Source organism: Anolis carolinensis, chromosome 5, assembly GCF_035594765.1.
Source record: "Anolis carolinensis isolate JA03-04 chromosome 5, rAnoCar3.1.pri, whole genome shotgun sequence".
NCBI lineage: Eukaryota > Metazoa > Chordata > Lepidosauria > Squamata > Dactyloidae > Anolis > Anolis carolinensis.
Genome location: NC_085845.1, coordinates 191,118,211 through 191,144,500, shown reverse-complemented (window position 1 = coordinate 191,144,500; position 26,290 = coordinate 191,118,211). Strand labels below are relative to the sequence as shown.

The following is a 26,290-nucleotide window of genomic DNA, read 5'->3' as shown; positions in this document are numbered from 1 at the left end:
TACAGACAACGCTGGCTCTTCGGCTTAGAAATGGAGATGAGCACCAACCTCGGACAGGACTGGACTTAACGTCAGGGGAAAAACTTTACCTTTACCTTGAGCCCCTTAACCGCCCTCTTGGCTACAGGCTTGTCTGTTTTGGTTGCGTTATGCATGATGATGGTGGTGGTAATGGTAGTTGTTGTTATTAGTGTTATTTTTCTTGGAGCCCAGAGGACGGTTGGCTGCGAAGTGCCGCTGCTGGTGACGCCACAGAAGCCGAGCTCGGCCTTCCTCCTCCTCCTCCTCCTCCTCTTCTTCTCGTTCTCTTCCTCGCAAGGGATGCGAAGCGGCGCCGCTCCGGGAGCCCCCCGGGCGGAGCGGGGCTTGGCTGGAGGGCCATGCCGTGGCCCCCAGGACCATGAGGGAAGGAAGCCATGGAAACCAGATATCCACCGTCGCCTTCCCTCCTCGAGGAAGCCGGGGGGAGAGGGGAACGGGCGGAGGGACACGCACCGGGGCGCCTGGGATTCCCGGCGAAGGCCGCAAAAGGGAGCAGGGACTCGCTTCCATAACACCCAGGAGTTTGGGAGGAAAGGGCAAAGGGTTCCCCCATCTTCCTGCACAGGATGGGAGTTTAAAGCTCGTATTAGAGCAGGCATGGGCAAACTTGGGGCCTCCAGGTGTTTTGGACTTCAACTCCCACAATTCCTAACAGCCGGTAGGCTGTTAGGAATTGTGGGAGTTGAAGTCCAAAACACCTGGAGGGCCCAAGTTTGCCCATGCCTGTTGGATATACCCACACACTTTTCCTTTCTTTCCTTAAAAGACAGAAGTGTTTTTGCACTACCTATTTATTCACGCACTTGCATACTCACACCAACTTTCTGAGACATTCTATCCAATGTATACTGATGTACACGCCTTATCTCCCTTTCTAGGAACCAAACTATACACACACCTATAGAAAGAAACATACACAAATAATAATACTAATAATAATACTAATAATATATCTTTATTTGTATCCCGCCATCATCTTCCTGTGGCTCATAGAAGCACTCCAAGTGCCATACGCTGACAGCAAGTATAAACACAATGACATAAATATAATCATCAGTGCATATAAAATCCCAAATGCATACTGCAGTGTTGGATATTCCCACCCACTCTATTTCCTATCTATCCTTGAGAAAATACAAATAGCATGTGTGGTATGTGTTTGTATGCACACATATACATACAGTAGAGTCTCACTTATCCAAGACTCGCTTATCCAAGGTTCTGGACTATCCAAGCCATTTTTGTTGTCAATGTTTTCAATATATCATGATATTTTGGTGCAAAATTCGTAAATACAGTAATTACAACATAACATTACTGCATATTGAACTACTTTTTCTGTCAAATTTGTTGTATAACATGATGTTTTGGTGCTTAATTTGTAAAATCATAACCTAATTTGTTGTTTAATAGGCTTTTCCTTAATCCCTCCTTATTATCCAACATATTCGCTTATCCAAGCTTCTGCCAGCCTGTTTAGCTTGGATAAGTGAGACTCTACTGTATATGCACATATGTACATATATATCCCATTAGTCTAATACAAATATTATGTTATATACATTTATACATATATCATCATCATCATCATCATTTAATTACTTATTAATCACCCTCCATCCACGATGCTCTAGGCGATTTACAAGATAAAATTGAGGCCGTTTACAAGATAAAATATCTGCACCCTATCACCTTTTCTGTCTTTTAGAAGATAGAAATAGGAAATACACTCACTCACACACACACACGTGTGTGTGTGTGTGTGTGTGTGTATAATCACACATGCAGACACACCTTCTCCCTCTTCCTATCTTTTATTGATCTGAAAACACACACTTAATATTTTATATGAGAGAGATGGAATACAACACACACACACACCCCACAAATACACAGACTGGGACAAAAGTCACAAAGGGGATACAATATTTAATAACTCATTTATTTTTATTTTTAATTTGCAATACTGTAGCATCATATACAGTATACAGTAGAGTCTCACTTATCCAACACTCGGTTATCCAACATTCTGGATTATCCAACGCATTTTTGTAGTCGATGTTTTCAATACATCGTGATATTTTGGTGCTAAATTTGTAAATACAGTAATTACTACATAACATTATTTCATATTGAACTACCTTTTCTGTCAAATTTGATGTATAACATGATGTTTGGGTGCTTAATTTGTAAAATCATAACTTAATTTGATGCTTAATAGGCTTTTCCTTAATCCCTCCTTATTATCCAACATATTTGCTTATCCAACGTTCTGCTGGCCCGTTTATGTTGGATAAGTGAGACTCTATTGTATATAGGACCCTGTCTTGATTTTATGCACACTTTGTATATATATTTATATGAGAGTGCTGGCCATTACACACACACACACACACACATTTACACACACACACACACACACAAAAATACCTATCTTCTTCCTATCCTTAGATCGACATAGGGTGTGTGTATCTAGATATCTCCTAAGATGTCTGTGTATGTAAAGTACATATGTGTGTATATACACACACACATACACATATGCATACCCTATCTCCTTTCTATCCTTAGATCGAAATAGGGTGTGTCTGTGTGTCTAGATATCTTTTAAGATATCTGTGTATGAATAGTATATATGCATGTATGTACATATACACTCTCACACATATATAAACAAACATACACTATTCCATTTTCTGTGCTTTATGAGATTGATTTCCTTTGATTCCAATTGAGATAATGACTAAATAGTTGATATTTGGGTTATTTCAGGTATGAAGCTTGAGCTTTTTTGTGGAAGTGTTTGACTCCAGTGTGTATGAAAAAGAAATTGTTATGGATTTGATGCACAGTAGACCCTTGTCACAACATTGGCGGAACTGGCCAAAGAGGTCCCTATAGCAGGATGTTTACCATTTAAAGTCTAGGAAACAAAGTTATTCTACTCCACATTGGTCAATCTCTTTGGAAAGAAATACCCCAAGGAACTCTTCTCACTTCTGAGTGCTTTTCCTTTATTTTCCTGACTATTATGTGCATTTTTAAGAAATGATAAGGCTATCTTTTAGGGAATATTGTATAAGGCTTTTGGGATAATGCCCAGGAGGCACTTCCAATGGATCTTTGTATATGTCAACCTCCAGGGAGAAAAAATCATTATATCTGTGGAACAGAACTCTTTTACATTTGCTGTGCCCGTTCCTATCCCCTTTGTAAATTCAACACTAAAACAAGATATAAAATACTGGTGCAGGTAGTAAAACAATGTTCTTGGCTGTCTTCCAATAGATATTTATATTCAAAGCATCTTGTGTGTGAGAGAGAGGGGAAAGAGAGAGAGAGAGAATGAATGTGATAAATATATTATCAAGTGCAGTTTGGCATGGAAAGGGAATGAGAAAGGTTATTTATATAGATTGTCGATTTCCTTAACTGGCTTTGCATTCACATGGTTTCTAAATGTCATCCACAAGAAGTTTAAAAAAGGGAAGCTTAGTTTTGAAAATACCTTGGAATTGCTTGGCAATTTTGACATCCCTTTTGATTACATTCATGTGAAATACATTTTTAAGGTGAGAATATTTGTATAATTGAATAGTCTGATAAGCAGGATTAATTCGCAAGTTGTTATTTTTGAAGCATGATTTAATGTTGAATTTGTGGTTTGACAGGCTGACCTTGTTTAACATCTTTTCACTGACTTCAGATGTGATCTGAGGCTGCTTGTGTAGCTCCTGGATCATTACTTAGTTTAATGCAGTAGGTTGCTGTGAGTTTTCCAGGCTGTATATCTATGTTCCAAAAGCATTCTCTTCTGATGTTTCGCCCACACCTATGGCAGGTATCCTTCGAGGTTTTGAGGTCTGTTGGAAACTAGGCAAGTGGTGTTTGATTAGCATTGAATGGCCTTGCAGCTTCAAAGCCTGGCTGCTTCCCTGGAGGAATCTTTTGTTGGGAAATGTTAGCTGGCCCCGGTTGTCTGAAATTTCTGTTTTCTGAGTGTTGTTATTTATTTACTGTCCTGATTTTAGATTTTTTTTAATACTGGTAGCCAGATTTTGTTCATTTTCATGGTTACCTCCTTTCTTTTGAAATTGTCCACATGCTTGTGGATTTTAATGGCTTCTCTGTGTAGTCTAACATGGCAGGAAGCAGCCAAGCTTTGAAGCTGCAAAGCTTCAGCTGGCCAATTGCAACATTCACACTTTCCTCAAGCAGACAAGAGTTCTTTCTCCCACCCTGGGCATTCCACAGATATATAAACCCCACTTGCCTAGTTTCCAGCAGACCTCACCACCTCTGAGGATGCCTGCCATAGATGTGGGTGAAACGTCAGTAGAGAATGCTTCTGGAACATGGCCATACAGCCTGGAAAACTCACAGCAACCCAGTGATTCCCGCCATGAAAGCCTTCGACAACACATTTAATGCAGTTCTTTGAGAGTTAGGCTAGAGATTCATCTACAGAATGAATGCAGTTTGACAACACATTAACACTGTGCTATGCGATCTTGGGATTTGTAGTTTTACAAGTTCTTTGGCCTTCTCTTCCAAACTACAAATCCCAGGATTCTATTGGATTCAGTTGTGGCAGTTAAAGTAGTGTCAAACTGTATTCATTCTACAATATAGATCCACTATTCCTGTCCCAGTTCAGCCCTAGAAACCCAGTGGGTGACTTTGAGTAAGTCACATCCTCTGAATGCCTCTGAAAGGCAAGCCTCCTCTGAATACATCCTGCCAAGAAAACCGCATGATAGGATGGCCACAAATTGGAATTGACCTGAAGGCATGTAACAACAAATACAGTGACTCACATAAGGCTCATGTTAAGAATTTATTCAATAGTAGAAGTGGCAGCAAGCAGATGATACAAAAACTGTATCATAGATCTGCCATACTCTTTCCCTACTAGCCTGCATAGAGGTTGATGATTCTGGCATATCGCCATGAGATTTTGTTTAATTAATTAGATGCATGGGCCTTACGCATCCAACTCCCGTCTTGTCTAGTGACTTGCATTCAAATTACATCTAATTTGGAACTTCCGTCCTTTCTTTTTGCGTGTGTAAAAACTGTTACGTAGTCCTGTTTGAATCAGTTAGTTCAAAAATAAAAGAAAATACCATTTTCTAAGAATTGTTATAGGATTAAAGAAAAACTTCTGTCCTTGTTGATTTTTTCCATTAATGGTGTCATGCGCATTTTTTACGGATTTACTTATACCTTTGTTTCTTTTCAAATAGGCACGTAATTCATTGAAATCTGGAACAATCGGTTTAGATGATTTTAGAGGAATTTATCAGGCCATAGCACACAGAAGCGAAATTCATGAACTCTTCAAAACTCATTCTCCAAACCACAAAGTTCTCCCGCTATCAAATCTAGTTGCATTTCTTAAAAATGAGCAGTTTCAACTGGAAGCCGATGAAACAACCGCTTCTCAACTCATTGCAAAATTTGAGCCCATTGAAGAAGGTAATGTCTAATTTCAGCAGTATTAATTATTTGTTGGTAGGTGTTTCTCTCTTTGAATATGTGCTGCCAGATCCTGTACATATTGATACATTCAACGAGACTTTAAAAAGTAAATCAATGTGGAAATGAGATTGTACCTTTTCCCTTTAAAGGACATGCAATATCACTTAAGGTATAGTTGTAATTATATTTATGCTTCATAATCTTTTCCAGGTCATATAGTTCAATACAGTCAGTCCTTAAGTAACAATCAAGAAAGGTTCTGTAGGTTTGTTCTTAAGCTGAATTTGTAGAATCTGTAGGTTTGTTCTTAAACTGAATTAAGCTGCCTGTACATACTTTACTACAAATGAGTAGCTTCATAAAGGTTTTACTTGTACAGAAAATACATAACAGAAAACATAAGTAACATATATGGAAATAAAATGCTTGTTTATCCAAATCACATGTAGTATATTACATTTTAATAGGATTACAGTAGAGTCTCACTTATCCAACACTCGCTTATCCAACGTTCTGGATTATCCAACGCATTTTTGTAGTCAATGATTTCAATATATCGTGATATTTTGGTGCTAGATTCATAAATACAGTAATTACTACGTAGCATTACTGCGTATTGAACTACTTTTTCTGCCCAATTTGTTGTATAACATGATGTTTTGGTGCTTCATTTGTAAAATCATAACCTAATTTGATGTTTAATAGGTTTTTCCTTAATGCCTCCTTATTATCCAACATATTCGCTTATCCAACATTCTGCCGGCCCGTTTATGTTGGATAAGTGAGACTCTACTGTACTTCAAAATCATACTGGAATTTTTGAAATGGTTGGGCATCCTGAAGCCTTCCAGATATTGTTAAGACTTCACCTTCTATCCGAAGGAGCCGTAGTGGCGCAATGGGTTAAACCCATGTGCTGGCTGGACTGCTGACCTGAAGGTTGGGTTGCTGACTTGAAGGTTGCCAGTTCGAATCCACGGGATGGGGTGAACTCCCGTCTGTCAGCTCTAGCTTGCAGCAACATGAGAGAAATCTCCCAGCAGCATGGTAACACACCTGGGCATCCCCTGGCCAACGTCCCTGACGATGGGCAATTCTCTCACACCAGAAGTGACTTATAGTATGTTCTCAAGTCGCTTCTGACACAATAGAAACCCTTCTATCCATGCTTCACAATTGGCTATTCTGGTTAGTTCTGGTGGAAAATGTAGTTGAATAATAGGGCCACAAACACAAGGGCCACATGTGGGGATGTGCATAATATATAAACAGTTCTAGTTGCAGGTGTATTTTTAATATACAATTAGCTACAGTATAGTCTCACTTATCCAACACTCGCTTATCCAACATTCTGGATTATCCAACGCATTTTTGTAGTCAATGTTTTCAATACATTGTGATATTTTGGTGCTAAATTCGTAAATACAGTAAGTACTACATAGCATTACTGTGTATTGAACTACTTTTTCTGTTAAATTTGTTGTATAACATGATGTTTTGGTACTCAATTTGTAAAATCATAACCTAACTTGATGTTTAATAGGCTTTTCCTTAATCCCTCCTTATTATCCAACATATTCGCTTATCCAACATTCTGCCGGCCCGTTTATGTTGGATAAGTGTGACTCTACTGTATTTACATTTTAAATCAACAGCACACTTTTCCATCATAACCTCTTTCTTCTCAAAACTCAAGGCCTCATTTTGTCTTTCTCAGAATCTTAATGCTATTCCTCTTCTCTTCAATCCCACCACCTCATGCCATCAGTATTTCCTATTCACTCAACTAATCAGTATTTTATATGGTGGTGATGATGATAATGATGATGATGATAAATTTATTACCTGGCTATTCCCACAGCCCGAGGCAGGGTACAACATCATTAAAACCAGACATAAATACTATTAAAATACATACAACAAGATTTGTTGTTTATTCATTCAGTCGCTTCCGACTCTTTGTGACCTCATGGACCAGCCCATGCCAGAGCTCCCTGTTGGTTGTCGCCGCCCCCAGCTCTTTCAAGGTCAAGCCAGTCATTTCAAGGATACCATCCATCCATCTTGCTCTTGGTCGTCCCCTCTTCCTTTTTCCTTCCATTTTCCCCAGCATCATTGTCTTCTCCAAGCTTTCCTGTCTTCTCATGATGTGGCCAAAGTACTTCATCTTTGCCTCCAATATCCTTACCTCCAGTGAGCAGTTGGGCATTATTGCCTGGAATATTTATTTATTTACAGTATTTATATTCTGCCCTTCTCACCCCGAAGGGGACTCAGGGCGGATCACATTATGTACATATAGGGCAAACATTCAATGCCCATAAACACATTGAACTGAGACAGAGACAACAGACAGACAGACAGACAGACGCAGAGGCAATTTAACCTTCTCCTGAGGGGATGTTCGATTCTGGCCACAGGGGGGAGCAGCGGCTTCATCATCCACTCTGATGGCACTTCCTCACTTCCTCATTCCAACTTTGTAAATTAGTTAAACTTGCCTCCCCACTTTTATAAGTGGTACCTTATTTACTACTTGATAGATGCAACTATCTTTCGGGGTGCTAGGTCAGCAACGAGCAGGGGCTATATTTTATTTTTAATTGACGGGTGCTCACACCGCCACGGGCTGGCCTCGAACTCATGACCTCATGGTCAGAGTGATTTATTGCAGCAGCTGTTTACCAGCCTGCGCCACAGCCCGGCCCCGGATCTTCTTGCGGTCCAAGGCACTCTCAGGATTTTCCTCCAACACCACAGTTCATCTATCTTCCTTTGCTCAGTCTACCTTATGGTCCAGCTCTCACATCCATAGGTTACTATGGGGAATATCATTGCTTTACCTAAGCGGACTTTCGTTGCCAGTGTGATGTCTCTACTCTTCACTATTTTATCGAGGTTGGTCATTGCTCTTCTCCCAAGCAGTTAAACGTCTTCTAACTTCCTGGCTGCAGTCTGAAACTGCAATAATCTTTGCACCTAGAAATAAAAAGTATGTCACTGCCTCCACGTTTTCTCCCTCCATTTGCCAGGTATCAATCAGTCTGGTTGCCATAATCTTGGTTTTCTTGATATTTAACTGCAACCCAGCTTTTGCACTTTCTTCTTTCACCTTGGTGATAAGGCTCCTCAGCTCTTCCTCACTTTCAGCCATCAGAGTGTTATCATCTGAATATCTAAGGTTGTTAATGTTTCTTCTAGAAATTTTAACTCCAGCCTTAGTAGGGTGAGAGTATACAACAAGATACACAGAGTTAAAATACAAGTTTAAATCTGCTGATAAAATACAGATTTAAAAAAATTCTACATCTGTCACTCAGACAAAATATTTTTACAAGTTACTGTATGTAATATTACAGGTGTCTTCGGGAAAAAATAGTAGATTAGCAAGAGATAAGGAAGGCTATATCAATCATATGATTCATTCTAAGATGAGACAAGGATAAAAGAATTAGACCATTTCCACACCGGCGAGGAGAAATATTGCTAACAATTTAATCTTTATAAGAGAAGGAGATGTGGTGAAATCCCATAAATAACTGCTCAAAAACAAGTCACATTGAGTCTACGCAGAACTGCAGCCTTATCCTTTGCATGCACAGAAAGATTTTGGAAATATGTGATTATACTCTCAGAAATAATCAAGCTAATTAGGATGATTGAGGCATCTGAGTTAAAAATGGATTGCCTGGTGCTTAGAATTGTTAGTGAGGGAATGGGATACAGTCTTAATGCCTTCATTCATACTTTTCCTGGTGTGTGGATCTCAGTATACTTGGCTGGCTGGATCATTCATCTGTCATGCCTTGTATATTGTTTGCCAGCTCATTCAATTATTTTGTTATTCCAATAAGGATTTTGTTCCCTTTGTATGGAAAGTTAAATTGTTTTGAACCAGTTTACAATGCATTTTGGAGTTTTAAAGAAGTCTGGTATGGAAAAGTTCAGGGTACACAAAGATATTTTTAAGCAACAGAAGGTACATGTTGCAAGAACAGGTCAGAAAATCAAAGGAAAAGACAGCAGGGAAGAAAAGCTGACTACAAATACGTTTTTGGATATTATATGGAAGGAGCGCAAGAGAGAGATAAATTATTCACAATAGTCAGAGGGTGGAAAGAAAATAATGGTTGCAACTGATGTAAAACATGAAGTGGAGGGGCACTTTTATGCAGAATGCACACACATACAGAGCAAGTGGGATAAGACAGTGCGAACTCAGCTGGTCACTTGCTGCACTTATCCTCTAACAGCATTTTATTTAGGAAAGTGAAAGCACATCACAAAAGCCAAAGGTTCAGATTAGGAGAGGGGAGCCCGGGGACTTTGGAGCCATATTCCAACAATGAGATGAACCCTTTTCGTTCATACCTGTTGATAGACTCTATAAGTTGGCTGGCATTGCCTCCCCACTCCCCTGATGTGTGACTGGAAGTTACTGCCAAATGCAGAAGCTCTCTGAAGCTTTAGGCGATCTTACTGCCTATTACAGGGAAAACCATCGGATCCCTAATCCATTTGAGGATTACCTGAGAAGGAATCCCACTGGAGCATTACAGCACACCAATATGCTTAGGGGTTACCCTGGACTATGCTCTGACTTACAAGAAGCACCACCTGACTATCAAGCAAAAAGTGGGCACTAGAAATAACATTGTACGAAAATTGACTGGCACAACTTGTTGATCACAACCAGACACAGTTAAGACATCTGCCCTTGAGCTTTGCTACTCTGCTGCTGAATACGCATGCCCAGTGTGGAATACATCTCACCACGTTAAAACAGTGGATGTAGCTCTTAATGACATCACAGGATGTCTACGTCCCACACCACTGGAGAAATTATACTGTTTAGCCGGCATTGTACCACCTGACATCTGCCTGGAAATAGCAGCCAGCAATGAAAGGACCAAGGCATTGACATCTCTGGCCCACCCCCTGTTCAGGTATCAGCCAGCACACCAATGCCTTAAATCATGAAGTAGTTTTCTAAGATCTACACAGATACTTGCAGGAACACCTCAGCAAGCGAGAGTCCAAAAGTGGCAGGCTAAAACCCGGAACCTCAATCAGTGGCTGACGCTGGATAAGAGACTCCCTCCTGGGTACACAGAAGACTGGGCAACTTGGAAGGTGCTGAACAGACTGTGCTTTGGCACCACGAGAAACAGAGCCAAACTTAAGACATGGGGCTACAAAGTAGAGTCCACAACATGCGAGTGTGGAGAAGAGCAAACCACAGACCACCTATTACAATGTAGTCTGAGCTTTGCCACATGCACTATGGAGGAACTTCATACAACAACACCAGAGGCACTCCCACCTACTGGTCAAAGGACATGTAGTGTAATGCCAAGTTTTTCAAACTTTGTGTTTTCAAATACATTACAACTTGTACCCTCGGTTCACTTCTGACACAATAAATAAATAAAATACCGCCAATTGTGAAAGAAATAAGGCTGAACACTATGAAAGCCACCCACTATATGGCTATTAGCCTATTCCCAGCAGACTTAAATCAAGGAAAAGTTTCATGAGTACCACCACTCCTCTAAATATTCCTCCAGAAACAGCAAGAATATCCCCATGGGCAGCAAAATCAGACAATTCCAACTGGATGGCCTCCCACAAGGGTCTTCCTCCAGGGATAAACCAAGACTGGGCAAGTTGGAAATCCTTGAACAGACTCAGAAGAGAAATTAGCAGATCAAAGGACAATTTGGCAAAATGGCACTACCTAGAAGAATCTTCCACCTTGTGCGACAACTCAGCATCTGTATACTTGATCACAATGCCCTGCCTCATGCACAGAGGAAGAACTGTTTAAAGCTACAGACAATGCAGTCGCTGTTGCCTGTTTTTGGTCTAAAACTATTTAGCTGCTTGTGATCCCTTTATTTTACCCGTTTTAAACTTATCAATTTATTTTGACACAAAATATATAAATGAATAATGATGATATTACATCACTATTCTTTAGTATTCAACTAGTATCATGTTCAAGTAACTGATTGGGAGACCAAGCCATCCCCTTAGCTTTTGGATTTGTTATTTGAAAATAACACAGTCAGGCCCATTAGTGATTTAAAACAACCTCAAATTCTTTAAAACACAATTATTGCTGAATAGGGTGCTTTCCTGTGCTTTTTGAACATACTTCTGGGCTTATTTTCTGCTTGCAGCACTGGAGTAAGGGGACATATGTTCTGTTGTCTTTCTGGGCCCAGCCCCTCAGTCCTATGCTCTCCTGCCACTTTGCAGTAAAGCAGAGAATTGGGTTATTTAATTAGCTGCAGCCTGTCTATCCCAGGGGCTGAAATACAGAACAGTGTTTCTCCTTGAAAAATACAGTTTCTCTCTTCCCAAAGGGCTTGCAGCCTAAGAACGTGAGGCTTAGACATAATTGGGATCAAAGGAAAGAACAGAAGTAAAGATAAAATGTGTTTTGTGTAGAAATAAAGACGGCTAAGCAGTTCACAACTCTGTGAACACAACGCTCGCCCACCCTTTTGCACCTCCTTCTCCGTATTCCCAGCCCCACATGGTACTTTGAATGCTAAATGCAATAAAGAGGAAAAACCCACCACACTTCCTTAGAAAATCGCTCAAGTGTTCTTACTTAATCCCTCATTCACTAGGGTTTTAGAAAAGGGGGGAAAATAGAAAAGTAATAATACACAGATATTTAAAAGTAGAATGAGCTGTTTCTGGAAATCAAACAAGCAGGACTTGGAATCTGGACCTTTTTCCTGAAGCTCTTCAAAGAAACTGGTTGCCACAGGTCTTGCGTTTAGAGGTTATATTACAAGTGGGATTTGTTGTCTTGATAGCATTGTCCTCTGTGAATTTGTTTAATTCTCCTGCCCTTTCAACAGAGCCACATTGCTAATGGGTTGACTGCAGAGAACATATCATGCAAGTGTTTGTTTATCTATTAATTGCATGCAAGTATGCATGGCATATGTTCCCTAGTCAGCTTCAATTAGCAATCACATATGCCTGCATTCTCTACCAGTTTGAATTTCCAGATGCTCAACAAGACATGCCCATATTTATCATGACATAGAGAGCCAGCATGGTGTAGTAGTTTAAGCATTGAACTATGACTCTGGAAACCAGGATTCGAATCTTGCATTAGCCATGTGAACCTATTGGGTGATATTAAGCATGTTACACACTGTGCTTTAAATTGGGTTATCTGGGTCCACACTGCCATATACCCTAGTTCAAAGCAGATAATGTGGGATTTTATTCAGCTGTGTGGAAGGGACCTTAGCCAACCCTTCATATAAATTCCACACTGCATTGACATATTCAGGCTGGAATTCTGTTGGTGTTTAATATTAGCACTTGATCAGTAATGGCAAGGGAGAAAGCAGATAAAATTGACAGATCCAAGCAACATATCCTTACCTTCAATTTGTTGCGTTGATGCATTTTTCCTCCTATTGCCACTGCTAATGTAGGGCCCTTCCACACAGCCATATAACCCAGAATATCAAGGCAGATCATCCACAGTACGGTATCTGCTTTGACCTGGTTTATCTCAGTCCATACTGTCATATAATCCAGTTCAATTCGGATTTTATACAGCTGTGTGGAAGGGGCCATACGTAGTTAATCCACCAATAGGATTCTTATCCGCTTAGAATGTTTTAAAATTTTGCTTAATTGCGCAAGTAATCATGCTGGAAATGTAACTTTCCCCCATAATGTTCTGGTTTTCAGCAAGAAGAAACTCTGAGATGACATTTGAAGGCTTTCTAAGATACATGACTTCAGAGGACTGCATGATTTTTAAAACTGAGCATCAAAGTGTTTACCAGGATATGACCCGTCCATTATGTGAATATTTTATTTCATCCTCGCATAACACCTATCTCATATCTGATCAGCTAATTGGGCCAAGTCATCTGTGGGGCTATGCAAGGTATTCACATCAATTTTAGAGGAATAGTTTATGATATAGAATTGGCACAGTTTCCCTTTTTTCTGTACCCCTAGACAGTCCTATTTGGAGACATAAGAAAAAATGATGCTCTCGCAGACAGAAATGTGCAGTTCAACTCGAATATTACATTTGAACCTGGGTTTAGATTTGAAGGGAATAATATGTGTAGGTAACTTGAGTAACGTGGGTTCTTATAGATTTGCAAACTGATGTACACATGAGAAACTACTCTAATATGGGAGGGAACAAGTATACTTTACCATGTAAATCACAACATCAAGATGTTGATATAAATTTGTTTCGTCCTATCTCTGCTTTGCGATGGGAGGTTCACATGTTGCGAGATGTATTAAGCTTACTTAGAAGCACAATAGTACAAGCAACACTGAATTCTGAATTGCATTGCCAAGAAAGAGTACTTTTTCATGAAACTATAGGACTTAAAATGGGCAAAATTCACCGTCTTAGTTGACATTTTAGGAATTGTTGCCATGTCTAAGGACTAAACCCAACAAGTTTCAGAAAGACAAATGTGGCGGGTTGATGAAATAACATTTTGAGGGGCAATAAAATAACCAAAATGCCCCATTGAAGGTATTTGGGGGAACTGGGAGGCATTTTTTGTCTCCTGGGGGTCTTAGGTAAAAGGTAAAGGTTTCACCTGATGTTAAGTCCAGTCATGTCTGACTCTGGGGGTTGGTGCTCATCTCCATTTCTAAGCCGAAGAGCCGGTGTTGTCCGTAGACACCTCCAAGGTCATGTGGCCGGCATGACTGCATGGAGCACCGTTACCTTCCCGCCGGAGCGGTACCTATTGATCTACTCACATTTGCATGTTTTCGAACTGCTAGGTTGGCAGGAGCTGGGGCTAACAGCGGCCACTCACACCGCTCCAGGGGTTTGAACCTGGGACATTTCGGTCTCCAGCTCAGTGCTTTAACGGACCACAAAAATAGTTTCTAGGATTGCATGCAACATTGTGGGCCAAACTTTGCCCACAATATAAGCAATGAAGAAAAAACTTCAAACTGAGCTATAGCTGTCATAGTTGAGACACATAAAGGACCACTGACTGCCCAGTGGCTTCTCAGCTGTAAAGGTTTACTTTGGAAAACTCATTTTTTTCAGAAGAGTTTTATGACAGAGTTAGTCAGTGCCAAATAAATAGTTCAAAGTAAGACAGAACATAATGCACTTTTGATTTGGTCCCATCATGACGGAAGGTTATCAAGGGTCTTTCTGAATGGATGGTTCTTCATGGTAGTAGTCAGAAGCCATTGTGATGCTATTTCGTCTTTTTCTTCTAATGGATTTTCTATAGTAAGAAAAAAGACAGATAAATCAGTAGAAAAACATGAGAGGAATACAAGTAGAAGACAACATTATTGTAAGCTCTTATTAAATTCAGGAAAACAGGCAAGGTAGCCACATAGAAAACTTGTCTAGAATTATTTTAGGCAATGACAGTGTTTTTATTAATTGTTTTATTTTATCTTTATTACGAACATTCCCTAGAAGAGAACAATCAATGCATATTTGAAAGGGAATATCGTATGGTATGGTATGGTATAGTATAGTATAGTATGATATGGTAACCTGTATTATTCCACACTCCACTGTAATATAGTAGTTCAGACACGTTTGTATGGCATGGGATATGATACTTAAGTTACTATATGATTTCAAAATGCATTGATAATTTATGTATTCTTTCCTTCTACTTGGGAAGCTTTTATATGAGGAGGAAAACTCACTACCTTGTATTTTAATCATATAACTTTGATGACAAGTTTGACATGGGAACAATCTCATATCGTACAATTGTCTGCGTTGGATGTATAATATCTGTACTTGCAAGTCTGAGTGATGTCTACAAAGCTAACATGTACAGATTTTAGTGTTTTAAGTTTCTCGGCTGCTGATTTCTCTTTCCCCACCTGCATTTTTTTAAAGTGCTCTGATGAAAGGATGTCGCTGCTTGGAAATTGACTGCTGGGATGGGCCATGCAATGATCCTGTTGTTTATCATGGACACACATTAACAAGCAAAATCAGTTTTAAGACTGTCATCCAGGTCATCAATAAGTATGCATTTTTGGTAAGTATATATATATGTACGGTATATGACAACACTAGCCTAGTTTCCAATATACCTCGCCAACCTCTGAAGATGCCTGCCATAGATGTGGGCGAAACGTCAGGAGAGAATGCTTCTGGAACATGGCCACACAGCCCAGAAAACCCAAAGCAACTCAGTGATTCCGGCCATGAAAGCCTTCGACAACACAGTTAAATGTTTATTTCATGATCATTCACCAAGTGCCTTCAGCCGTTAGTTAGAAGTGACTGAAGATAAGACTTTTTCTGTGGTATTATATTATCTGTGGTGCTGCATTGATTCATGCTGTAGAATTAATTTAGTTTGACACCACTTTAACTGTCATGGCTCAATGCTATGGAATCCGGGTAGTTGTAGTTTTACAAGGTCTTTAACCTTCCCTCACCAAACTATATATCCCAGGATTCCTTAGCATTGAGCAGTGACAGTTAAAGTGGCGTCAAACTGCATTAATCCCACAGCTCAGATGCACCCTTAGATTTGGACCTTTGCACAGGGCATTTGTCTGTTGTCTTGGAGGGCTGTCATTCATAGGGTTGCCATTAACAACCGCAATTAGCAACACGGCAACATGTTTATATCTCCTGAAGAATATATATTTGGATGCTACTGATTTTATTTTTGCTTCTGAATATTCCCTGCATTTTAGTTCTGTTTTTTATTCCCTAGTTTTATTGTATTTTAAATCTTGAATGTATTAATGATGTTTTCTGTTGGGTTTTGAATGCAAGTTGCTTAGGGCATTGCTTTTGAAACCAAAGGGCAGATTTACCTTAAAGAAATAATGTGTAGTTCTGGCTTAGCTATTTAAAAATAATGAAGATAAGTGGAAGATAACCAGATCATAGCCACTGGAAAGACTGCCTGTGTATAGATTAAACTCGTTGCAGTGATCAGAAAGGTGAGCCAAGGGTAAATAGAGTATGCAAGAGGGCAAAAGTGGTATAGTTCAGTTGATTTTTTGAAACTCTGAACCAGGTCTATTGAAATATTTCTTTGAATATATAAAGCTTAGACTTAGTGTGTGCATGTATGTGTAGCCATACAAGGGGCAGATGACCCAGATCATGGAGCAGCAGTTACTCTCAGCTTCTCAAGTTCTCAAATGAGTATGTCTGACTTTTGTTGCCATGGAAGCTTCTAGTAGATAGATTTTTATTGTCAGTATGTGATAGCAGTATGGAGTCTCTCCATGAGCCTGATGGTGGGAGGTTTTGGGATAAAGTGAAAGTGTTTGTGAATGCACTTCTGTGGCCCATCTAAAATGTGGGCAGCGTTTTAATTTTTGTATATTTTTATCATGTTTTAATTGTTTTGTTTTATAGTTTATTTGTTGCTGGCCCTCATGGCAGAATGTAAGCCGCTCTGAGTCCCCTCGGGGAGAAGGGCGGGGTATAAATGCATGTAATAAATAAATAAATAAATAAATAATAAAATGGGAATTATGGACATGTAAACTGTACTTATATATGCCTAAAGTCACTAACATGGTCCCAGCCACAAATGCATATCTGTTCAGTTGTTTGCATGCCCAACAATTGCCAGATGGCAAGTTCCCAGGAAACCTCTTATGCATTTAATTTTCTATAGTACGTCTTTATTTTGTATATTGCTGTTACCGTGGAGTTCAGTCCTGCATTGCCAATATGACTGTAATCAGTGACCATGACAATCATGATTCATAAGACAAATTTTCACATGTGAAGATTTTTTTTTTTTACTGTGGACATGGCCAGTATCCAAAGAACAACACATCTCATCCTTATGGGACTCTGATCTCATGCTTCCTAAATGCCATTTTTCCATGCATTAAAGGAAATTGTTTTAGAAAGAGAACTTTTTCTACTAAGGACTGTTTGTAGTACAGCGCAAGGCTTGGTGCTTAAGGCAGGGAAAGCCAGCATGGATATCCCACTGGGCACCCTGAAAGGGTAAAATGCATATGTAGTTTCCAGAAGAACAGCCACAGTATTTTGTAGTAGGAAAAATACATCACATTTCTGTGGGAGTAGTTGCTAATGCCAGAATAAATCAGCTGAGATAGGTCCAAAGCATGACTACAGGCACTGTGCAACTATTCAGTCTCTCTAGCTCTTAAGTGGATTTCTGTGGTAATTAAGATGGATACAGTGATAAAACTACAGGAGGACTACAAATGAAAAACATCACTGACAGAATCCTTTATAAAGTGCCAAGTTTGATGTAGGGCATTTGCACAGTATGTCCTTAACTAAAAACCCTCCTACTCTCTAAGACTGCTTCCATGCTAGAGATTTATTTTGGGATAGTCTTCCCAATATCATCACTAACTCTTTCTATATGTTCCCTATGCTATTTACAACTTTGTTTATTGCAAAAAAAAAAACCCAGGAAAGGAATGGAAATATCTTTGCCCTTGTAGACAAGGATATATGAAGCCGAGGCTTCTGTTAGGAAGAATGTTCCATGAGGCAGGGATGATTTCCTGGAGATTCCTTGCCTTTTTCCATTTCTTGCTGTGCATTTTTTGCTTTCATGGACACTTCATTTCTCTCCCACCCCCACCTTTTGCAAGAGAAGAGCTTGGAAAGAAGTGTCTGAAGAGAGTTAAATATTTTATGGTGTTTCAGACCTCTTCAATTGATTATAACAGGAAGACCTGGGACTAAATTTTTAAACCAAATAAAGCTTAGGCCAAGGAGCTCTTTCAGGGTGATCTATGACCTCATCACACATGAAAAAATAAGTGTCCCAGGATGCTTCTGACCCAGTTCACTCACGGAACCCCACACTGCCATCAGATGACATAGCCTGACTTCTGGTGGGGCTCCGTGGGTGAACTGGGGCAGCAGCATGATAGTCTCACCATGTTCGATTAGGAACAGTGGGGCTCCAGTGGGATTAAGCCGTGTGGCGATGCTTTCCCATATGTGATGGGAAAGCATCAGATGCCAGCCTGGGCACTGGGATTGCCACACTGCCACCGTAATTTGCCACGGAGGCAGGTGAATTGTAGTGCTGGACCTCATTCATGTGATGAGGTCCATTAAGATGTATGAGGTCTCAAAGTAAGGCAACTTTGTCCCCCTCCCCCCAGATATTGCCTTTTGTTCTCACTTCTGCATCCATTCAGATTCTACCAATGGGTTTCATAGAATCATAGAATAGTAGAGTTGGAAGAGACCTCATGGGCCATCCAGTCCAACCCCCCGCTAAGAAGCAGGAAATCGCATTCAAAGCACCCCCGACAGATGGCCATCCAGCCTCTGCTTAAAAGCCTCCAAAGAAGGAGCCTCCACCACAGTCCGGGGGAGAGAGTTCCACTGTCGAACAGCTCTCACAGTGAGGAAGTTCTTCCTGATGTTCAAGTGGAATCTCCTTTCCTGTAGTTTGAAGCCAATGCTCCGCGTCCTAGTCTGCAGGGCAGCAGAAAATAAGCTTGCTCCCTCCTCCCTATGACTTCCCTTCACATTTCACGTTTGTTTCTGTTATTTCTGGGGAACTTTTTGATGCTAGTGATTACTTTGATCCTCACTATAAGGTTTTTAAAAAACTGGGGCCATGTTTCTTTGAGTTTGTAGTGTGTTCCTGTGCTCTTGACTTTTGTTGTCTTAGAATTGTATAGGATCAGTATGTAAGAGGAAAAGTGCAAAATTGCTATTTTACTTTTTCACTGATGCACTATCTATAAACATAATAAAAGTGAAAATATGTATGTGTATATGTGGTTGGGGTGTCCCCTTACACAGACAAGCTCCTGCCTCCAGAAACAGCTATAGCTCCAACTACTCAGGAGACACCAATGGCCCTCCCCCAATGACATTGCAGGTTATAGTGAGCACCACAAACATGTCCAAGAGTCCTGCCAACGTCCTCTACAAATACCGTACTGCTTATCACCCAAGTGAAGGCTTTCATATGGGGACAATTTCATCCTAGATTTTCTGTGTTTTCTCCACTGCAAACATCCCAGTGTTCCTTTCTCTCTCCATTAGTGTGGAATTTGCATGACCCCACCCACTGCCTTCCCTACTCTTTTCCACTCTGTTTGCATAACAAACAAAGCAGAACTGAGCAGCAACTAAACACACTGGAGGAGTTTGGGGGACTGACTCCACATGATGGAAGTTGTAGTTCACCTTGCATCAAGACAGAGCACTGTGACCCCCACCAGCAGTGGACCTGGACCACATTTGGCACACAGAACCACCATGACCAATGCAACATACTGGAAAGGTCTGGGAGGAATTCGCCTTGATTTATAGTCGTTGTAGGTACTAGGATTTATAGTTCACCTGCAATCAAAGAGTACTCTGGACCCCACCAACGATGGTCCTGGACCTAACTTAGCACAAAGAACCCCCATGACCACCAAAAATGCAAGAGGGCTTTGGGGAAAATTCACCTTGATTTATAGGAATTATAGAGCACTGTGAATGCAAGCAACAATGGATTTGCACCAAATTTTGCTTGCATACCCAATGTGACCAAATCTGAATACTGGTGGATTTGGGGTGGAATTGGCCTTGACATTTGTTAGTTGTAGGTACCAATGATGGACTTAGACCTAACTTGGCACACAGAACCTCCATGAGCAACTGAACATACTGGAGGGATTTGACGGGACTGACCCACCATGGTGGGAGTTGTAATTCATCCTGCAGCTGGAGAGCATACTGAACCCTACAGATGATGCATCTAGAGCAGGCATGGGCAATTTTTTTTGCCTTGGGGCCACATTGTGGGCCTGACCAGGAGGGCCAGGCTGGGAAAGAGGACAGCCAGACACACACTGGGTTGGATGGACCCAGGAGGGGGAAGTCCTGGGAGAGGGCAGGACCAGGAGTGGGTGGGTCATCCTCAGGTGGTCCTCCTGGCATAAAGATGAGGCTGCTCACCCCATCCTTATCCCGGGAGGAAAATGAGACATGCAGAATCTGCCCCGATCCTTCTCCCCAATACCTCTATCTTCAGGCTGTCCTCTTGGCATTATGCCGGGAGGAGAGCGAGACTAGCGATGTCCGAAAGCACTCCAGAGGGCTTTCAACCCCTGCATGTCTTCCTCAAGCCGTCCTCCTGGCATAAGGACAGAGTTGCTCACATGTCCTTATGCCGGAAGGAGAGTGAAACATGCAGTGGTTGAGAGCACTCCAGAGGATGCTCAGCTTCTGTGTGCCTTCCTGTCCCATCTTTTCTGCATAAGGATGTGGTAGGCCACCATGGCCTTATGTCAAGAAGACAGGGAAAATGAGGAGGGCCTGAGGTAAGAAGCCAGAGGGCTGCATCCAGCCTCCGGGCCTTAGTTTGCCCATCAACAGGACAACGTTTAACTACTGATTAAGTTTTTGGGCGGTAACTTGGCATGATGTGAGTTGTGGTGCCGGGCTGTGGCGCAGGCTGTTGAGCAGCTGCAATAAATCACTCTGACCATGAGGTCATGAGTTCGAGGCCAGCCCGTGGCGGGGTGAGCACCCGTCAATTAAAAAAAAATAGCCCCTGCTTGTTGCTGACCTAGCAACCCGAAAGATATTTCCAAGTAGGAAATAAGGTACCACTTATAAAAAAGTGGAGAGGCAAGGTTAACTAATTTGTGACCTAGAATGAGGAAGCGCCGTCAGAGTGGATGATGAAGCAGCTGCTCCCCCCTGTGGCCAGAATTGAACATCCCCTCAGGAGAAGGTTAACTTGCCTCTGCGTCTGTCTGTCTCGATCTCTGTTTGATGTGTTTATGGGCATAATGTTTGCCCTATGTGTGTATAATGTGATCCGCCCTGAGTCCCCTTCGGGGTGAGAAGGGCGGAATATAAATACTGTAAGTAAATAAACAAATAAATAAATAAATCAATACTTCACCCATAACCTTATGCATTTTGTAAAATAAAGACTTCTAATAACCCAGACAACGCCGAGTACCCAAGCTAGTGATTTTATAAATGTAAGACTTTTTTGGGAAATTATAGAGAAGAGAATGAAAAGTAGAGAACTGCATTAACCTTTTCCACCATCCATCTTGAGACCATCTGAAAAATTGCAGCTGATGGTGGGAATTGCCATGAAATAGTCTGCGATAACAAAAATGTAATTTGGATATCAAAACAAAACCGACTATTGAAGAATTACCATTATAAATGCTAGAACCTTATGCAACATTGCTCTTTCTGTTTCTACCCATTACTGGAGAAACAAAGCATGTTTTCTGCACTCATCTGATTGCTACAAACTCTCCAAGCTTGTTCAAATAAAAAGATAGACACCAGCACAATTTCTCTCATTGTCTACAAACCATCTGGGAAGCTACATGGAAATTCTAATGAAACAATTACCCCTAGGCTGCAGCCCTTTCCCCAAATGACCTTTCTTTCTCTTTTTAAAATGTCTCTGCTAGTAGTGGGAATAGTTTCCCCTTCTTTCTGCTGTGACTCTCGCCTACTTCATAGCGAATGAGATTCTGTCGGGCTAAAATGTTTTCTTTCCTCTGTTCTTTTATCCCTTGTTGAGAAAATCTAGCAGAGCCAAGAATTCGGCACTCTCTTTCCCTTAGGGCTGCTTTCCCACTCCTTTTTATATAGAATAAGAAACTCCCACTCCCTTCCATTGCATAAATCATAGAATAGTACTATTTGCACAGATTATATATATATAATCTCAGCCCTCTGGTGCAAATATATTAAGAATGAAAGCGGGAAGGAGGAGAGGGCGGGTCGTTTCTTTCTCACCTGCAGGTCTGTGCTCTCTCTATCAGTGTAAATAAAGGGTGCAGAGAGATGCAAAAGTAAAAAAAGAGGAAGCTATAGTTACTTACATATTTATATCTATTTGATTTATGTCCTACCCTCCCTCATAAAAACTGAGGGCCATTGATCTTATAGCAGAACTAGTGATATATTACAGTTATCTAAAACAATAAGTTTTAAAAACACAAAACTATAAGCATCTGAAAAGATTAATTACAAATATTTGCTTTCAAAAAACTATGAAAACTATACCAACACCAGAGATAAATTAATCATTTGCATTATTTCCACAAGGCTTGCACAAACTTGAACGTGTTTAGCAGGTATTGCAGCCTGAAAGATGACCGTGTGAGGGTGATACAGAATAATGTAGAATACCACCAATGAGAAAGTCTCTCAGTTGTTGTGTCCCTCAAAAGATAACATCTCCCGTGCACTGCTGTCTCAGCTTTTCTAGCTTTTTTATCATGTCAGAAGCGACTTGAGAACATACTGCAAGTCACTTCTGGTGTGAGAGAATTGGCCGTCTACAGAGATGATACCCTGGGGATGCCCGTGTGTGTTACTGGGAGGCTTCTCTCATGTCCCCGCAAGCTAGAGCTGACAGACAGAAGCTCACTCCGTCTCACGGATTCGAACCGGCAACCTTTAGATCAGCAACCCAATCTTCAGGTCAACAGTTCACAAGAGTTTAACCCTCTTGTTCACAGCGGGTCCTAGCTTTCCTAGCTAATTTTAAATCACAGATATGTTATCACTGGGTCAGTCTTTAGTGTCTTCAACTGAGGCTGGTACTTCATTTTTTGCAACTAATGCAGCGCTTTCAGAATAGGAGCCATACAGAGTTGCTAGTTCAGGATTGTCCCAGGCTCTGGGGTTTTAAGGCCAAAACCTAACAAACTGGACTTGGGCAATGTCATTAACTGTTAGGCATTAAATACCAACCACAGTTGATCAGATATTGTTCAAACAGTTGAAGAGAGGGGGAAAATACTATATTTTCCTGTTTCAAAGAGAGGCCCAGATCATGGTGAAATGAAAGGGTTATTCTCTCTCACTTATTTAGGGGGATAGGATAAGAAACATTTAATCTAGCCTACTTGTTTTTAGCCAGAAGATGGATGTGAGACAGAGGGTAAGCCCTGGTAATGAAATGACTTGGAGAGAAAGAAGAAGTCAGCTAAATAAATATGGAGACTTCTTTTGCAAGTGGCAGCAACAAATCAGTCCTTGAAATATTACAGTAAGTTTCTGCTCTACTAGGTGAGATGGGGATTTACGTAGAGTCCTTTCCTTTTGCATGGATTGGAGGCCACCAAAACTGGAAAAATTTTACTAATGTTTCATGCCTGGTTATGACCCATGAAAACTGGATATCCAGAGCCAGGCCCTGAGATCCAGTAACCCCGGGGCATCATATGATTGGTCCTTGTTACACCTGTCACCACCTGAGCAGCAGTCATCTGTATGAACTGCATCTCTATAGTTGGAGAATATTTTTCTATTTTAAATTTGGTCTTATAATTGAAAAGCAGGGATTCAGGAGCGCTGTGCCTGTTCAGAAGCATCTTAAGATGCCACGATGATGTTGTTATTAATAGCTTTTTTATGGATAAAATTGCATACTTCTTCAAATCTTTTTCTAGTTTTATTTGTTTTCTTACTTGTGAAACAAGGAATCCTAATTGCTTTGAATTGTAATTCCAGGTCTCTAATTACCCTCTGCTCCTGTCTTTGGAAAATCACTGCAGCCCTAGACAGCAGGAAGTAATCGCAGATTATCTGACAAGTATCCTAGGTGACAAGTTGGTTACATCTACAATTGATGATAAGATGCCAAATGAGTTGCCTTCTCCTGAGGTAACAACAATAAGGTTCTTTCTTGTAAAAGATCATTGGGAAGACACTGTTGTGGTTGGCATGGTTATTTCCTTGGATATTTATCATTCCACTCCACACATTGCATGTGGCATGCATTCTTCTCAGTTTAGAGATATTGTACCACAAACTGGTATTTGTTGCTAGGTAGATCCCTAAGAAGGAAATGTATGTGTAAAAAGTTTAAAGCAAGATAAACTCATACAATATAATGATTATATAGTATACTATAAACATGAAAATATAGTACATGCAGTTTTAATAATTTGTTTCTACTTCAGAGCTGCTACACCAGAAAATACATACCTTCTAACTGTCACAGTTTAACAGTAATAGTACCAATTAATCCATTCTTGTCTTACTTTCCCAGGGCTTGTTTGCACGAGCCCAAAAAGCCAGTTGCCAAGAAGTTGCTCCTGGATGTCTCCAAGATGTATAGGAATTTTTGGTTCTTGCTGCGGGATAAACCTGATTAAGGTGGTTTAACCGTCAAGCTAAGGAATATTAGGAATTGATCTGAAGTTTAGGCCAATTTCTGTAGCAATTTTGCACTTTGGAAACCGTATGGACAGCATGACCAGGTCTGATGTGGATTGGTCTACTGTCCACATGGATCACCACCACCATTCCCTTTTCCTTATGCTTACAAGTGCAGGGGAAAGGGATGGGTCTCCTTCTCCTCTCTGATCACGCATACATCTTTGTTGATCTCAGCACAGCATGCCTGCAATGACCAGGAGCTCTCCTAGAGTTCAGCAACCAAATAGCAATGGAAATGGTGACAGGGAAGGTTATGTCATGGTCATAGAATCATAAAGTTGGAAGAGACTTGTTGGCCATTGGTCTAACCCCCTGCTAAGAAGCAGGAAAACTGCATTTAGAACACCCCAAACAGATGGTCATCTAGCCTCTGTTTAAAAGCTTCCAAAGAAGGACCCTCTGGGGCAGAGAGTTCCACTGTTGAACAGCTCTCACAGTTAAGAAGGTCTTCCTAATGTTCAAGTGAAATCTCCTTTCCTGAAATTTGAAGCCATTGTTCCACGTCTAGTTTCCAGGGCAGCAGAAAACAAGCTTGACCTCTCCTCCCTATGACTTCCCTTCACATATTTGTACATGACCATCATGTCTCCTCTCAGCCTTCTCTTCTGTAGGCTAAACATGCCCAGCTCTTTAAGCCACTCCTCATAGGGCTTGTTCTCCAGAAACGTGATCATTTTAGTTGCTGTCCTCTGGACACATTCCAGCTTGTCTACATCTCCCTTCAATTGCGGTGCCTAGAATTGGACACAGTATTCCAGGTGTTGTCTGACCAAGGCAGAATAGAGGGTAGCATGGTCCAAGGGGACAAAGCTGTTTCAGTCCAGCAGCAGATCAGGCACGGACATATGGCCACCTCTGAGGCCAATACAGAGCACCTTCCACACAGCTAAATAATATCCTACATTATCTGCTTTGAACTGGAATATAGGGCAGTGTGAAATCAGATATCCCAGTTCAAACCAGATCTTGTGGGATTTTCTGCCTTGATATTCTGGGTTATATGGCTGTGTGGAAGGGCCCAAGAGTATTACTGCTCCAGTGTAAATTGTTTTGTGCATTGCAGTGGTTAATCAAGCCATACGTGAGCCACACTTTGTCCATTACCATAGCAATATAAAATCTCTTTCTAAAATTGCCTGAAGAATAATTATTTGGAAGAGCTGGGAATTATGTTGCTGCCCACATTTATTGTAGGCTTACCTGATAAAGGTTTTACCCTGGGAAAACCTGTTTGAGGCATTTTTTTTCATTAGAGTTTATGTGTCAGAGGCCAGGAGCCTCCAGTGGCACAATGGGTTAAACGCTTGTGCTGGTAGACTGCTGACTTGAAGGTTGGGTTGCTAACCTGAAGGTTGTTGTTTCGAATCCAGCCTGGGTACAGCACAGATGAGCTCCCTCTATCAGCTCCAGCTCCATGCGGGGACATGAGAGAAGCCTCCCACAAGGATGGTAAAAACATCAAAACATCCTAGGCAACGTCCTTGCAAAGAGCCAATTCTCTCATGCCAGAAGCAACTTGCATTTTCTCAAGTTGCTTCTGACACACACACACACACACACATGCAC

The 26,290-nt window shown here is 40.9% G+C and overlaps 1 protein-coding gene across 5 annotated transcripts in view; it reads left to right on the top strand.

The window, feature by feature from the left end:
• The first annotated feature begins 293 nt into the window (after window positions 1–293).
• Window positions 294–26,290, top strand: part of LOC100555994 (1-phosphatidylinositol 4,5-bisphosphate phosphodiesterase zeta-1) — a 67,449-nt gene continuing 41,452 nt past the window's right edge. For all 5 annotated transcript variants that reach the window (XR_010006919.1, XR_010006918.1, XM_062983144.1 and 2 more), the window contains exons 1-6: window positions 294–429; window positions 3,493–3,614; window positions 5,289–5,520; window positions 13,252–13,453; window positions 15,428–15,572; window positions 24,014–24,166. Coding sequence is in view for 3 of the 5 variants with exons in the window: in XM_062983144.1 (XP_062839214.1) it covers window positions 417–429; window positions 3,493–3,614; window positions 5,289–5,520; window positions 13,252–13,453; window positions 15,428–15,572; window positions 24,014–24,166 (867 nt within the window). In the remaining 2 variants the exon portion in view is untranslated. The remainder of the gene's footprint in view (window positions 430–3,492; window positions 3,615–5,288; window positions 5,521–13,251; window positions 13,454–15,427; window positions 15,573–24,013; window positions 24,167–26,290) is intronic.